Here is an 18,260-nt window from a genome sequence, read left to right on the forward strand (position 1 = left end):
TATTTATTTATTTTTAAAATTTAAAAAAATCTTTAAAAATGCCAAAAGGTCCGGTGTGTCTATAATAAATGTCTCTCTCTCTCTCTCTCTCTTTGAAACTAGTCGTTTTACCAATTTACTTGGGTTGGTTTATAAAAACTAAAAAGGAAGCTCAACAAAAGTTTTATTTACAAATTTATAAAAAGTAATAAACTATATAACATTATCATACAATGGCACTTTATATAAAACAAAATATACATGTAGCTCTAAAATAAAAGATCACCCCCAGAATTTAAAAGGGCACGTTTTAGAAAAACGTCTTGAATAAATTAAAACCATAAAAAAAATTACAGATATTATTCGCTTTTCCGTCTTCTACTGCAACATTCTTTATGAAACTTTAATTTATCTTTTCTAATAAATTCCTTGCCACAAAACTCACATTTGTGAGGTCGTTGGTCACTATGAGTCTTCACATGCCGATGTAAGTTTGATGTGTGAGGAAATGTTTTACCACATTGCGGGCACGGATACGGTTTTTCCTTTGTGTGTGTTCTAACGTGTTTAGTGTAGTCACCGGTGTGATTGAATACTTTATGGCACCACTGACATATTTTTTTACCTTTTCTTGATTTTGATGAGGGACTTGTAGAAGTTGAGGGTTGGCATTCAGGATCTGACATATGGGATAACATGATAGGTAATACTGTATCACTAGTGCAACTGGAACTAGAATCTGAACTATGTGGCCGCTTTTGATTTTGGTCAGGAAAAGAAACATTGTCCATAAAGTAATTGGCTGTACTTGTCGAGGGCATGTATTGAGTCGGTTCTGGATAATAAGTATAAGGGTTAGAAACTGGAAACATTGATTGAGTCTGCATAACCGATGGTACATTATTATCATGGTAAAGAAACGAAGAATTCTGGTTGTTATTAGAATGTAATTGATCTTGAGACGTTGCATTTTGTAGTTCAATGTTATTGTGACCATATTCTAGTGATTGAGCTTCTAGCGCTTGAAAATGATGATCATCTATATAAGTATTTGAAGAGGAATAAGTGTTTTGAGAATCATTTTGCTGCTGCTCTATTACGTTAATCAGAACATCTAAGCCAGAATATGAGTTTTGACAAGTCTGACATAAACAGGATTTATCATGCGAGTTTATCGGATCCATTTGTTTCGCGGCCTTAAGTTGTTGGTTAATAATTTTTTCTCTAAGGTAGCTTCGTAGGTGTATCAACTTTGTGAAGCACTGACGACATGCTCTCTTTGGTCCTTTGTATAAAAACACCTGAAAATAATAATTTTATTATTACACTGATTTTAGCATGTGGTATCGATAAAAATAGCTCATGAAATATCGTATACCAAAAAACAATGTTTACATATTTTTTTAAAATTCCCCCCTATACTTTAATATGTATTATTAATATAATATGGATATGGCAAATTTTCCAATAATAATTTAAATAAATGCGGTCAATATATGTGTTAAATCAATATTAAAAAAGACAATCTGAATAATTTGATTTATTTCAATACGTGTAATATAAACGACATGTAGAAATACATACATATATAGTCCTCGGACTAAATAATAAGCAAATCAAAATATTTGGAATAGCCTTATTAATCGCAGACCGCAATTTGTTGTACGTCTCTTTTTAGCAGACTTATACTCGTAAAACAAAGGTAAAAAGTGAAAATTCTCTATGCCTTATCTCTTTCGCCCACGTACGATTTTAGGACTTTCTTAAAAATTATTTTCATCTCAAGGAGTACACGCGGGCATTTTCAGGGCCGTAGTATTACTAATTTTGACTTATAAAAAATTATTTAATTAATATTGACTTAAAAATGAATTACAGTTAAGGTTTATTCAATACTTAATAATAATATATATAATAATGTTTTTTATTTTATGTATTTATTTATTTGAAAAGGACATTTAAGCATGATTAACTAAGTAAAAGTAATTATATAAAAAGTATATAACGAGAAAAGACAAAACAAAAAAAAACACATTAAAAACAGGAAATATTAAGCCTAAACCTAAAAAATTAAATTTTTAACAATATAGACCAAAATAAAAAAATAAGCTACGTTTAATTGCACCCTAAACCATGTTCGGATGATCTAGCAATTTTTTAATTTCTCTTATTTTAATATTAAATATATCATCATCTCTATGTATTTAATATTATTTAGAATAAAATATATGAACTTATCCGCCTGATTTTGTCTTTTAGTGCAGAGCATCTGGAACTGAAATATCTTCGACATTACTTTGTATGAAACCACATAAAGGCCTACATCCAAGAATCTTAAAAAACGTTGTTTTATCTATTAATATTATATCCGAGTGTAATTATGCTACAGGTGCCCTAGATGCTAGAGGCATATTCCATATGTCCATATGGCCTCACAAAAGACATTATAGAGGATAATAATGCTGCTAATTTTAAAATTCTTACTGTTCCGCGTTATAAAACCCAAGGTACCAAGGTGAGCCTTATTAACTGTTTCACTATTGTTATAATTAAATTTTGTATTAAGCTAAAATGTAGTGTTGTAACTTCGAATTCTTCGACTACGTTTTTTCTGTCATATTTGGCATCACCAATATAGTAATCCTCATTAAAATAGTTGGCCTTACGGGTAAGAATAACCACTGCATATTTTTTAACTTTAAGAGACATTTGATTATTTTTACTCCAATCAACAATAAAACATATGTCATTTTAAATATAATCGTTTTATACATATATCAATTTTACAATATATGCCTTAACAGATGGTTTAAATAGCTTAAAATCGTCAGCATACATGAGTCTATCAGCGCAACAGTGGCCTAACCCACAAAATTGACATTTTGCGTTTTATGCTCAATTGCTCATTTATGTTCCATATAGCGCGATCTTTAAGGCAACAGTGGCCCAAGCCACCTTTCTCTCTTTGATAATAGATGGCAGCACTATAGTTACTTGTTGCATTTCCTGATTAGTCGTATAACTGAGTGCAATACTGGCCTAACCCTGTAGTCTGTGGGTTAGGCCACTGTCGCATTATTATTCTGTTGTAAACAAAAAATCTCGTGCGTCAGCGTAAGAGTGAAAATAGACGGTTTTCTTTATAGTATAAAGTTAAAAAAAAGTAACTTGATGTGATTATGGCTTGTTCTTCATCTGTTAATGTCGGTAAGTATTTTGTATACATTTTACGTTATATTATTTGTTACGATTTAACTGGATATATTTTTGAGGTTAGGTTTTAACAATTTTCAAATTAGGCAATCCAACAACCTGTCAAAGTCAAAATTCAATGTGACTGCGATGGTCAAACAGTGTGTTGTTTACATGTTTAATTGCAATTATTTTTGAATATTGAGAATTGCAATTTTTACTGATTATTTTGGCGGATTTTTATCATACAAAGGGTACAAATTGTTAAATTATTTAAGAATACCTGCGATATAAGAAAATGTATTGACTTTCGTCAGTAAATGCGGATCGATTTCATTGTTTGACCATCACCGTCATATTGAATAGCTGAAAAAGTCACGTTATTTGGATTGCCCAATTAAGTTCTTGGAAAATGGTTTTTTGAAACAATAACAATTCATAATAATTTCAACAGGAGAGGTTTTTTAATATTATTCTCCGTAGTTTCTGAAAATTAGAAAACAAAAAATAAATATTATTTATTTTTTGTTTTTAGGTTCAGAAAATAGTGATGAAGATCCATTTCAAGATTCTGGGTCGGAGTATGTACCATCTAAAACGGGCAATGAAATATTTGAACAACGAAATGAATCCCGATGAAAAGGGTCCGATAGTGAAGCTGAAAAACAAAGTAGAGGGAAAAAACGCACAAGAAATGAAAGTAAATGGAAACGTAATATTGCAAAGAAAAAACGAAATGCCGGTCAAGAATACGTTAATAGGTCCAAAAGAGTAGTGCCAGCTAAAATTTTTCTAGAAGTACAAGACTGTTGTGAAAGTCACTGTTGGGAAAAAATTAATTCACAGCGCCAACAAGCTATTTTTACGTGATTTTATAGCATTGAAACATTTGATCTACAATCTGCCTATATTTTTGCACTTGTTGAAGTTGTAAATAAATTAAAAACCTATACTGAAAGAGCCGGAGCTTCAAGGCGTGAAAAAACTCGTATTTACTTTTTATGTAATGATGCTGGGGAAAAAACAAAAGTCTGCAAATTGTTTTTTAAAAAAGTCCTTCGAGTTTCTGATGGCAGAATCAGTTGGGTGTTGGCTAATAAGAAAGAAGGTTTAGCTGCACCAGTAGATGGAAGGGGTAAGGGAACATCTATAAACAAAACTCCAGATGTAATGGTTCAGAGCGTAATACAATTTATTGAAAAATTCCCTGCGTATGAGTCTCATTACACTCGACGCAAAAACCCACACAGAAAGTATTTAGCCCCAGATTTAAGTCTTGGAAAGATGTATGAACTTAATAAACAAGAAAAAGAGCTCGAAAACGTGACTCCTGTCTCGATGTTCATATTCAGAGAAATTTTTTTGAAAAAATTTAACCTTTGTTTCCACGCCCCGATAAAAGATTTTTGCAAGAAGTGTCATTTATTTGAAAACAAAATAAAGTTTTCAACGGAACGCAGAAAAACAAGAAATTCAAATGGAACGAGAGTTGCATCATCGGAAAGCAACTTCTGCTAGAGATGGTATGAAGAGAGATGGTGATTTTGCAAAAACAAATCCAGAAGAAGTAACTGCCATAGCTTTCGACCTCATGAAAACTTTACCAACACCCGTCATATCTACTGGGATTTGTTATTATAAGAGACAACTTTGGACGTACTGCCTCGGTATCCATAATTTAGACACGAATGAAGTGTTTATGTACACATGGGACGAATCTGTTGCTTCCAGAGGTCCTCAAGAAGAGGGTTCATGCATTTTTCATTTTGTTAAAAACTATGTCAGCACTGAAAAACTAATAATATATTCAGATCAATGCGGTGGGCAAAACAGAAATTTTAAGATGGCAGCTTTATGCAGCTACATTGTGTCTTCAGAACTAAACACGGTTAATGAAATTAATCATAAATTTTTAGTAAGTGGGCACTTCTTTCTACCTTGTGCCCAGGATTTCGGGTTGGTGGAAAAACAAAAAAAAATCTTTAGAGACATTTTTATTCCAAATGATTGGAGGAAAGTTGTTGAATCATCCAGAAAAAGATTACCCTTTAAATTAATAGAAATGTCTGGCAGTGAGTAGAACACTCTACAGCAAAGTTGGAACAAAATCTAACTAATCGAAAAATATCAGCAACAAATCGAAAGTAAAGTGGCTTAAGATTCAGTGGCTACTTTATAAAAAATCAGAGCCATTTTGTATATTTTACAAGTACTCCAATAATGAAGATGTAGTATTCGCATCATTTAGTGTTAAAAAAAGAAGATCAATACAAACTTTGGAGAGTATTGAACTTAGTTACTCGTATCCCAAAGGGCGCAACATAGACGTTAAAAAGACGAAAGACCTTCTGGAGTTAATTCCTTTCATACCGCCGGTTCATCACGATTTTTACAAAAACTTAAAAACATCACAAAATACTTCAGAAGAGATTTTTTCCGAAGGAGAGGAGGAAGAAGAAATAGAAGACGTCTAAGTCTAGCAATATTTTGATATTTTGCTTGTTTGTATTTTTAGTTTAATGTTTACTATAATTTTATGACTTTCTAATAAAATATTCTAAATATTCTTTGTTTTTTAGTAATAATATACTACCAATAAATCAGGCTAATTAACACATTATCGCAATTTTAATAATGCAACAGTGACCTAACCCACATTTAAAAAAAAATAAATAAAATCAATTACTTATAGGCTCATTATAATGTCAATTTTCTCAAAGCATTCTTTTGGGCTTAGGCCACTGTTGCGCTGATAGACTCTTTCTGTCATATTTGGCATCACCAATATAGTAATCCTCATTAAAATAGTTGGCCTTACGGGTAAGAGTAACCATTGCACATTTTTTAACTTTAAGAGAGAGTTGATTATTTTTACTCCAATCAACAATAAAATATGTCATTTTAAATATAATCGTTTCATACATATATCAATTTTACAATATATGCCTTAACAGATATGGTTTAAATAGCTTAAAATCGTCAGCATACATTAAACTTGCAGATAAAGAGACACAATAAGATTAGTCATCAATAAAAAGTACAAAAAGAAAAAGGCCAAGTTTACTACGCTTAAGAGACTTCTAAGATTGATATATATATTTATTTGATAAACGTTTTATTTTGCAAAGATCTAATTTCCTTTTCATTATTGACTAAAATCCGGTTTTTATACTATTACAGCTTTACCTAAACGGAGTAAAAATGTTATTAAGTATTAGAGAATATGTTTATATTTGATGAATAGGATTTTTTTAAATATAAACTTATCATATTTACCCATTTGTAACAAAATTCTCAATATATAAAGTAAAAATCTTAAATCCAAAATAAACGCATCTATCACACTATAGTAGATTTTTTTTTTGAGGATGCGGTTCTAAAGTATGATATAGAATTATTTTGTCATAACATTATTAGTAATACTAAACACATGGAGATCTCATACAGATTTACCTGAAAAAAAAAATAAATCAAGGTATCATGGTAGGAAAATTAAGACTGCGTTTTAAAAAAGTTAGGAAGTCCCTGAAAACAACTACACTGAATAGAATTAACATAAGCTTTGTTTATTTATGTGTTAGGTGTTTTGTGTATGTTATGGTAAGTTTTTGTTGAATTTCCTTTCTTCGGCTTACATCATCTTAATTATTATAGGTCTGAATTATTATGCTCTAGTCGGGCGAAACATGTAACCTTTGTCGTTTTATTAAATGTTTCTATGATGCTGTAGATTTTGTATTTTTTGCCTCTTATAAAAACGTATACACTGAATAGAGACCACGAGAGTAAAAAGTCAAGTATTTTAGAACAGAGAATGAAATCCGTTGAAATAAACGTGGAAAAACCAGGTGGCGTAGAAGAAATGTATAATAACTAGAGACATATTGAAACTAGTATAGGAGAGGAGTGAACTGAGAGGAAAGAAGAAAAGGAAAATAAAGCTGGATAACTAAAATGTTCTATACTTTATAGATCAAATATGTAAGTATAAGGATGAAAACGAGAGAAGGAATACAAGAAAACGCACTGTGAAATAAGACACAGAGTAAGACGAGCAAGAGCAGAGTGGCATACTAAGGAATGTAAAGAGATTTAAAACTACGAGGCAAAACACGACTTGCTTAATTTACATAATTCTAAAATAAGTTGCCTGCAATAATCTACTGATTCCAACCCACTATCTAAGAGACCAAAAATAAACAAATTAAGAGCATGTACCAATTACCAGAAATGGCGTAAAATGAGCGATAAAACTCGCAAGAAATGAGAAATGGGAAATCTGAGCGCGGGTGATCGTCAAATTGATATTGCTCGTAGATTTGATGTTAAAAGAAAAGCTGTTTGGGCACTTATTAAAAGATATGAAAGGACAGGATCATTAGAGCCAAAAAATAAATCTGGTCGACCAAAAAAAATGGACATTAGAGCTGTACGCAAATTAAAACAAATTAGCCAGAATAACCCTTTCATGACTTCTCGTCAAATTCAGATAGAATTACAGGCTCTAGGGATCTGTAATGTGTCCTCAAGGACTGTAAGACGAAGGTTGGTAGAAGAGAATCTATTTGCACGTAGGCCAGCAAAAAAACCATTGCTTTCAAAAAAAGAATCGCTTAGCCCGATTGGAATTTGCCCGTCAGCATATACACTGGACAAAGCATGAATGGAAACGTGTTTGCTGGAGCGACGAATCGAAGTTTAATTTGTTTAATTCCGATGGAATTCAATATGTTAGACGTCCTTCTGGCCAGCGTTTAAATTCCAAGTACACAAAACGCACAGTTAAGCATAGAGGTGGATCAGTGATGGTTTGGGGTTGCTTCTCAGGTTATGGAATGGGCCCGTTACATCGCATAGAGGGCATAATGGACAGGTTTATGTACAGGAATATTCTCAGAGATGTTATGTTGCCCTATGTCGAAGACAATTTACCATTAAGATTCCAATTCCAGCAAGATAATGACCCGAAGCATTCCTCCAAAATTATGAAGCAATTTTTCGAAGAAGAAAAAATACCAGTTTTAAAATGGCCATCCCAGTCACCCGATCTTAATCCCATCGAAAATTTATGGGAAATTGTAGATCGTGATATTAGGGATACAAACTATTCAAATAAAGGTGAATTATTCGAACGGTTGCAACAGAAATGGAAAAATATTGGTTTTAAACTCATAGACAATCTTATTGAATCAATGCCACGTAGATGTCAGGTTCTAATAGACAATAATGGGTATTTACAAAATATTAATATTGTAGATGGTTTAGTTTGTAATTAAAAAAAAATGCTTCGAAGAAAAAAAGAGTATTGGTTATTCTTTAAATTTGTCTATCTACTTTTGTCCAGCGCATATTTAGTTATTTATTATTATTTACCAAATTAGGTGATTGTTTATAAAGAATGTTTTATTATTTTTATACATGTTTATGTTGCCCATAATATACTTAAATATCTTTATTATAGAATTTTTATTTCCTTTGATTTCTTTTTAAAAAACCAATTGTCTATCTACTTTTGGCCATTACTGTATGTCCTTAACCTCCTAAATTTCAAACTATAGGATGATCAGGTTAGTGGTTATAAATGATATACTTAGTGATAATAAAATTAATACTTGATCAGGTTTTAGGCTTTATAGCTATCCACAAAAATGGGTGTTCTTTTATTACGCGAAAATCGTTATTATATGCTGTAAAAGAAATAAATAATGCAATAATACTTTTTACTACAAGAAAAACCAGTGGCCTACCAATTTCTTTTTCAAACATACTGAATTTAAAGCATGCACGCCAATGTGAAATAAATAAATTAAATTGTGTATAGAAAAACGGCTCCTTAATACAAAGAAACTGCGTATCAATTTTCAAAAAATATCTATAGGAATATCAAATTTATTGGGAAAAAAAACGTTTTTCCTTACAATTTTATTACTCTATGCTTCAAAATTTAAAACGTTAGGACGTATGTGTATAAGAACTCCTTTGCTTGATATTTTTCCTGAAATAGTTGACTCTTGTCGCAATATTTAAAAAGCATCTTGTGTATCAGTGACTATACGATTATAAATAAAACTATAGTTAAAACCAACACTCTATAAACCCACATAAAAAGCGGCATGATTTAACAAAAATTATCTACCGTTTATTTTAAATTTTCAAATATTTCTCATCTTACTGTTTTTCTGACAAAGCAAAAACTCATTACTATTTTCATTTACGGATATCGGTTTCAAATTTCCGAAAATTAATCAGTTTAGGTCATTAACACTTTAAATATAATCTGAGTCATTTACCCACCAGTTCATGTAACCTTACGGAAAACCCATTGGAAATTCCAGTTATTTGGTTAAGAAAACGGTTTTAATTATTGCGTTATTTTATTATTGATTTTTGTCAGTGCACATGTTTACTAAGATAAGGAATTTACTTAGTAAATGCTAAAGAAGTATTTATTAAAATAATATATAAATTTCTACAAAAAAATATAAAGTGGTAGGTTAATACAAAATATTTTGGGAAGAGATTTAATTTAATTTGCTAGAAATCGTTTTTTTAAGGATTTTTAAAAACAGAACTTTGCTTTGATTTATTTGCTATCAAAATACAATACTAGTAAAAAAGCAACGTCCCTAAAAATATAATATAATTAACAAAATGTAATTAATAAAGATCTAAGGAGTAAAATCATTTCTCCTATGGAAAGGTCACTTTGTCAATCTTTCTACCCCTTCAATTTTTTTTGATTTCCGGTGGTAAATTTTAATTTTATTGCTCTATAGAGTATTCCTCTCTCATAGAAACTAGAAATATTTCTCGTTTTAGTCTCATACCGTCAACATACCTATCTCTATTTGTTTTAAAAAAATTTGTATTTTTCTTAACAATTAATATCAACCCCAAGAAATACAATTGTGGAGCACTGAGAATCCCCATTTTAGCAAAAAAGGGTTTACAGATATCCAGGGATGAAGTCTCAACATACATTTCTTAATTTTTTTTTGTAGTATAAAGATATTCTGTGAAAATCTGAATGATTTCCAAAAAGAGGGAGGCTCCATATTTTGTTTGTTACTGCACATTTGCTAAATAATATGCCTTTAGGCACACTAATGACGTTAGCAGCTCTATACGGCTTCTAATCATGTAACAAGCACCATGAAGCTTTGACTGGAGCTGTAAGATGTCTGGTCCCAACACAAATCAGAGTCAATGTACACCACCATAAATTTAATGCTAGTAACATCTGGAATCGATTTATTTTCATGCTGGCTATACAGATGATAAGTTTTATCAGCAATGTCTTCTTGGGAAGATGTTTTGATGTCTACAGCTTCTATAGGAAAATTGCACTCCAACTTAATATAGTTTTTTAACCAGGCGTTTCCTGTTAGAAAAATTAAAATAAGAAATAAAAGCCATGGCTTACAAAAGGATTAAAATCGTCCTCTAAAAATCTTCACTATCTCAAAGAATTCTTCACTACATCAGGAAACTCACTGATAACCATACTTATTTTAATAATTATCGTTTTATCTATGGAAAACTCATAAAACTTGCAAAGGATTTCTATTATAGAAACCGTCTAACAAATGCATGTAACAAGCAAAAGGAGAGTTGGTCAATAATAAACGATATTCGTAACAAAAACCAGTTTTCCTCAAGCATTAATGAAATTGAATTATCTTTAAACTTTAATTTTAAATTAAATGAATTCTATTGTTCAATAGCTGAAAATCTTACTAAAAATATAACCCAACCTTCTAATCCTCTTAGCCTTCTGTCAAATTTTACACAGACTTCATCGAACTAAAACAAGCCATATTAGACATTAAAAATAAACATAGCTCAGGGGATGATGGCCTATCCATAAAAATCTTAACAGGTTTGTCTGACCACATTTTGAATATCTTAGCCCAAACAATTAATATTTCTTGGGAGTCTGGTATTTTTTCCATATGTCTAAAATTGACTAAGATTATTTCTTTTCACAAGGGTGGAGACTTGGAGGATCCTTCCAACTTCCAGGGTGATTTCTTCTCTTAATTTAAACAATATTTTAAGTCCTCTTTAATTTGGATTCCGAGAGCAGCTCTGTACAAACGACGCCATTTTTCAGTATTTGGAGGGATTATATTCAGGCATTAATAGTGGTGACGTGAATGCAGCGACTTTCTGTGACCTTTCAAAAGCTTTTGACTATATCAATCATCACATTTTGATGCAAAAACTCCTTCACTATGGCCTTAGAGGGATGTCGCATTGTTGGTTTGAATCGTATTTGACTGGCCGTAGCCAGAAGGTTTTATTTATTTATTTATTTAGCATACATTACAGGAAAATCTACAGTTAATGTTTTGAAAGTGTAAACAAATATTAAATTACTATAAATTAAATAACAAAAATAAAGAAAAATAAGGAAAACTTAAATTACTATAGTAACATCATGTATATATCAAAATTAAAGGAGATGTAAATTAACATTAGAATGAACAAAGAAAGGGATTCATGGGACAAGGGAAAAAAGGAAGAGAAAAGGAATTATGGCAACTGTTGGTTTGTCAGAGACAAAACTAGATCCTTTATGGAGCATACAAATATGTCACAGGTTGATGATACTGAATTAAAAATTCTGCACATTTGATATACGGGATCTTGAAACCTAATGTTAGTTCTGGCGCGATCTAAAGCAAAAGTGATATTTGCTCTAGAAGCAAATCGTGGTACATAAAATTGAATATCGTTGAAGAGAGGAGGAGAATTTATTTGATTATTGACCAACTTCTATAAGAATGTTACAAAATGAATCGTTCTCCTCATGGCCAGAGATTGCAGATTAAATCTACCTGACATCAGATCATGAACAGGATATATTCCATCCTCACGAAACATAAGAAACTTTAAAACCCTTCTCTGAACACTCTCGATGTAGCCAACATGGCATTCATAGAAAGGACACCACACCAAGGAACCGTATTCCAGTCTTGATCTAACAAAGGAAAAGTACAATAGTTTTATTGAGTTTGAGTTGTTAAAGAGTCGGCTATTTCGAATGACAAAACCCAGAAGTTTCAACGAGGAGGTCACTGTTCAATATGTGGCACAAATGTGAGCCTATCGTCGAATACAACCCCTAGATCTTTAATAGAAGTACTTCTACAGAGGATTTGATTGTCTATATTGTAATTAAACAAAACAGGATCCTTGGTTCGGTGAAAGGAGATCACACAGCATTTCGAGATGTTAAGACATAACTGATTTCGACTGCACCACCCCCTAATTAAGTCCAAGTTACTCTGTAAGAACAAGCAGTCCAAGATACTATTGATACACCAGAATATTTTCAGATCATCAGCATAAGCTAGTCTAAGGCAGGAAATCAATTCTATAAGATCATTAATATAAAAGATAAAAAGAAGTGGGCCGAGATTGGATCCCTGTGGGACTCCCGATGTTGAAACAAAGGTATTAGATCTACAACCTTCCACCTCAACAAACTGTAGACAAGATATAAGATATAAGATATATATATATATATTTAATATAAGATATGACGAAAGCAACGGAATTAGCCTTTCTGAGAAGTTGAATTGCTTGTTCAATTTTTCTAGCAGAATGCTATGATTTATCTGATCGAAAGCCTTTCTGAAATCAGTATACACCACATCAACCTGACGTTTTCTATCGAGGGCTGAAGAAATAAAATGAGTCACATTACAGAGGTTAGTGATGCACGACCTTTTAGCAATAAAACCGTGCTGATCTATAGAGAGTAGTAATTGAACTTGGGGAAGAATTCTGTTATAAACAATAGTTTCAAAAGTTTTGGAAAAATTGCAAAGTATGGAGATAGGTCGGTAGTTGTCGAATCTGTTTATATCGTCTTTTTTGTGAATTGGTATTACTTTAGCACATTTCCAGACGCCTGGAAATTTGCCAGTTTTCAAAATAAGGTTAAAAATATGACATAAAGGTTGACAAAGGACAAACATGCAGTCTTTAGCTACAAAACTTGGAACACCATCTGGACCGGCTGTCAACTTGTTTTTTAGCCTCCGACTAGCAGGAATAATTTCCTCAGTGGTAATTGATGGAAGAATGCCAATGAGGTCTGAGGAATCAGAAGGAGGATAGGTTTCTGCGAGGTTGATTGGATCTTTATAGGCATTCTGAAAAAGTTTGGCAAAAGCTGGCACAATATTTTCTGTTCCTTGAAAAGAATTACCATTGGCATCACACATGATAGACGGAAGTGAAGAGTGACCTTTCTTAGCTCTAACAAAAGACCAAAACGATGAGGGATCAGTTACAATGTTCTCCTCGGCTTGGGTCACAAATGAGTTATAGGCCTCACGGGCTTGAGATTTTACTGTCTGACGAAGCCTGTTGTATCTGGAAAGATTAAATTCAGTTGGAGAGGATCTATAATCACGATATGCTTTTTCCTTCTTAAAGATATTAGAAATAATTCGTTTTGAAAATCATACTGGAAATCGCCGTCGCCTCCGTTGTTTTAAAGATGCTGAAGCAGCAAAAGCTGAATCAAGTCTTTTGTAAAGTTCCTTGCAAGCGCTGTCAACGTCAGAAGACTGCAAGACGGACAACCAGTCTGCATCAAGCAACAAATTATACATGAGTGGAAAGTCTGCTTTTCTGAAGTTAAACTGCTGTAGATTATTTGAACTTATAGAAGGATTATATTTATGAGGGAAAGCCGATTTAAAAGAAATTGTCAAAGCAGGATGATGCAAATCTTCGTCAATAAGCGGTGATATACTTTTGATGACACTGACGTCAAGAAGCCTATTATTAACATTTGGAATATCGTTAAACTGCTTAAGACCAAGGATCTCGCATAGGTTGGTCAAAAGCTTGCACTTGACACTGCTAGCTTCGGTTGTCTGATAAGACGGAACATTAAAATTTCCAACAATCATAACGCGTTTTGTGTGGACCAGATAAAGTGACATAATTGTTTCACACAAGGTCTCAAAGTCTCTCTCGGTTGTGCAAGGAGGGACATAGATTACAAATAAATAAAATACAAAATAACCATAAGTGAGCTTACACCCTAAAATATCTATAAGTGGTGTAGAGTTAAGGATGTCTTCCAAGTTAACCCTCTCTAGGTGGATATTGTGAGAAGCTGCGACCAAGCAGTCACCACCACGAGTAGCAGCCACTCTATCCAGCTGTCTGTCAGATCTGAGCACTCTAAATGTTTCTGGACACAATTCAGAGTCGAGAATATCTGGTTGAAGCCACGTTTCGGTGAAGGCAATGATGTCAAAGTCGCACACGGAGATCCCTGTATAAAGCTTATCAGGCTTGGTGCGGAGGCCATTTTGGTAGAGGTACATTTTGATAACAAAGACGTAGGTGGTGTGAAGTGCTGGAAGGATTTAGTTTTTTGTGGCGATGACAGGCCTGCCATTGTCAAACTTGATGTACATATTTGTTTCTCCATTGGATCGCCGATGCTCAAGTATGTCCTTGACCTTTTGCAGATCACTCCTCTGACTAGGAGTGAGGTCAGCCTCAACGTAAACCGCCTTAGCAGAGCTAAACCTTCTCCGGTTCTTTAGTACATTGGTTACATCAGAATTGTTTGATAGAACTATCTTGAGACATTTACGACCTTTACTATTTAGTCTGCTCAACTTAATAACTTCTGAGACATGCACTTGCTTGCCAGTAACTGAGTTTAGAAGATTAGATAATTGGGTAATTTCTGAAGTGTGTGGTAAGATTTCCATAATAAACAGCATGATATTATTCATTCTCCTCTGTCGATCCGGGACCTCTTGCATTAAATCATTGCTGTCGTTGATCTGGGATTGAGAAGTACTAGGTGGTATATTATTGACTTGCTGTTGGTTATTGTGCAGATCATTCACTTTATTAATAATCTCACTAAATTGGGTGATCATGTTGGCTTCTAATGAGCTAAGTTTTCCCTCCAAAGATTCAATACGGATCCACAATTTTATGGCATTGCTCTGACCAACTAAGCCTTAAAGAAGCTATGTAAGTTCTGGTGTGATTCCAACCTTATATTGCGAAACTTCTTCAAAACAAATATTTTGTCGTTTAAGTGTCAGGTGGGGCTCCCCACTCATCATAGTATTTCTGTTGAATATCGGCCTCAGACTAAAATCTTAGGGGCTATGGTTGATACTGTATTGAGTTTTAAATCTCATATTATAAATCTTTTAAAAAAGGTATCATCTGGATGTTTCGCTGTTAGAATTACAGCCATTGAGTTAGGATGTGTAATGGCAAAATCAGTGTACTATGCCTTAATAGAGTCAAGGTCCTTGTTTTTGGGGGTTCTTTGGTCAGGGCATGGAGTCACTCTTGGTGTTGCAGAAAAGAGCTATACGATACATTTGCGGCACAGCGAGTAGGGAACGCTGTAAGCCCTTGTTTAAAAACATTTTAACTCTATATGGATGGAAACCGTGACAATGATCCATAAATATGGACACAGGTTTCAGCCTAACAATGTCACACATATGACTAGAAATGCCTAAAAACTACCTGGTTCAACATTGGTAAAAACGTCAATTATTTACGAGAGCATTAAGATCTACCATCGTCTACCAAATAATTTGTCCGCCGTTCCTTCCCTCAAAATGTTTAGAAATAAAGTTAGAATATTGCTAGCTGGTAAATCCTATTATAGTTTAAATGAATTTTATTTTAATAGTTTTTAATATTCTTACTATTCTCTATTTTAAATTTACACACATTTTAGTATTTCTATTTGCAATTGTCTGATAATATGTTATGTGCACTGTTTATATACTTATTTTTAATTTTTTATATTAAATTTTACCCCACTATATTTTCATATTATGTTTTGTTTTTTTTTGTCTAGTTATTTTATATCTTTTATTTATATCTAATGTATGTATGTATGTGTTAAGTCTACTTTTATAGTTTGTAAGTAGTACTATTTCTGTAAAATTAAGCTTTTGACCTAGGATAATTTAAATTGGCTTTGTCAAGAAGATCCATATCTTATATGATAATAAAGTTTTTTTTGACTTTGAGAGTAGAATTTTTACCTAGTTTATTGTCAGTGCTCCTGTTTATTATGCTCGTGTATGGTAATCCGCGAGCACTCCACCGACAAATCAGAAAGCGCCCACCGAGTTAGCACAACTAAAATATTATCAGCAAACCGACCCAACAGACCATTCTCCAAAAATCAAGTCAAGCTTCACTTACAGCAAGAATAACAATGGATCCAATATAGAATTTGTGATGCCTGATGAGTAATTTGTTCTGTTAATACCTACATTTACGAAGTGATGTCTATTTTCAAGATATGAGTAAAATAGGCTAAGTTCCACCCCTTCCACCACTTCCAGCTCTTTAGCAGCAGTTCGTGATCAATGGTGTCAAACGCTTTCGAAAGATCGAAGTACAGACACTCCACAGCACACCAGTATGGATGGCAGACTAATCTTCAGAGAGTCAGGCAGATCATTCACATACAGTAGAAATAACAATGAAGCCAATAAAGAGCCTTGTCGGATACCCCTACACATGCCCATGGTATCTTTTTAGCAGCAGTGAATGAAAATTACTCAAAAACCATCCAATAACACGATAAGTGTTAACAATTTAAGAGAAATAAGAAATTACTTTAAATACAAGAACCAAATTTAAAAGTTCGTTCTTAGAAAAACTAGAACAGGTCGTTTCTCTAAATTCTGAAAGCATATAAAAAATTACATCAGAGTTATAAAAACAATAGACTCATTTATTCTAAATTATGATATAACAGGAAAATACTAAGAATTATAAAGGACTTATCATATGTGCTATTTAAAAAATCCTTTTGAAGTCAAAAACAAACAAGAAAATTGGTGAAGCCAATAAGTGTTTTTACTTTATAGCTTCATGAGGACGATAAAAACAATGGGAAAATGTATTATGTATGTTTTTAGTAATTCCAAAAATTATATCAAATAGATTTAAATGTCACGCATTACACTTATAAAAGTTTTATTAATCTATTATAAAAATCAAATCAATTTTGAAGAATTAACTTAGAGAAGCCAGGACACTTCAACTAAATTCATTCATTTAAATTGCACTTTTACAATTAAACAATACTTCTGAATATTTTTAATATTTTATGTAATGATCACTTATGATGTGCCATTAACTCCCATCTGATAAAGCCAATAAGGATTTAATTACTTTTTCTGCATTTTTAACTATTTTTTTCCTTATTTATTTGGTATTAAGGTATGTGCCTTTCTCAGAAAAATATAAAATTCAATGTACTTGATTATATCTCAAACAAATAAAAAATTCCTGTAAGTTTAATATACAGTAAAAAATACTTCAAAAACATCACCTGGCATTATATTATTTTTCATTTAATAACATTTCTAGATTTGGAACAATAAATAAATAATAAGCTACACTTCAAGTCATCGCTTTAACAAATATTTTACTGTTCCACAAAATACTTCTAGGAATATTGCCTGTACTACTGCTATAAACTGCAAACAACCAGATATGTGAACATTTTTACCGGCTTGGAATTTGTACTGATAGATTACACTTCCTGGAACTACATTAGGTGCACATTTTCGGTACTTTACCCTGTTAAGATAAATTATGTGGTATTAAAACCAGTATAAGAAAAAAACCTCTGTACTTAAATTTTATTTTGATGATCGGCTTCACCAGTCAAACTAATTACTTAGGTTTACAAATTATAATTTTGTTTATTAAAATGTAAACACAAATATATTATGATAAAATCCCCTTTATAATGGAAGTTATTTTTTTAATGATGCATTTTAGATAGGATACATATTATTATACATACATACAGTGTGGTGACTTTAACTGGAATAAATTCAGTTAAAACTAATCAAAATTTATCTCGAAAAATTCCTGAGACCCTTCGATTTTTGTTTAATTTTTTTCACATTTCAAGATAGTTTTTGTATTTTTTCACCTACAGGGGGGGGTCCAAATTAACCCCAACTTTTTTTTTTAATGGAAAGCCACTTTTTTTAAATTCTTATTGAAAAGAGCCATTTTTCTTGATTAAATTGCCCTATTTA

At 32.3% G+C, this 18,260-nt stretch overlaps 1 protein-coding gene across 2 annotated transcripts in view; it reads right to left on the reverse strand.

The window, feature by feature from the left end:
• Positions 1 to 146: 146 nt before the first annotated feature.
• LOC126734490 (zinc finger protein 184-like) overlaps positions 147 to 18,260 on the reverse strand; it is a 36,721-nt gene continuing 18,607 nt past the window's right edge. For both annotated transcript variants that reach the window (XM_050438144.1, XM_050438143.1), the window contains exon 2: positions 147 to 1,280. In XM_050438144.1, the coding sequence (XP_050294101.1) occupies positions 339 to 1,163 (825 nt within the window). In that variant the 5' untranslated portion in view covers positions 1,164 to 1,280 and the 3' untranslated portion in view covers positions 147 to 338. The remainder of the gene's footprint in view (positions 1,281 to 18,260) is intronic.

This window comes from Anthonomus grandis, chromosome 3, assembly GCF_022605725.1.
Source record: "Anthonomus grandis grandis chromosome 3, icAntGran1.3, whole genome shotgun sequence".
Classification (NCBI taxonomy): domain Eukaryota; kingdom Metazoa; phylum Arthropoda; class Insecta; order Coleoptera; family Curculionidae; genus Anthonomus; species Anthonomus grandis.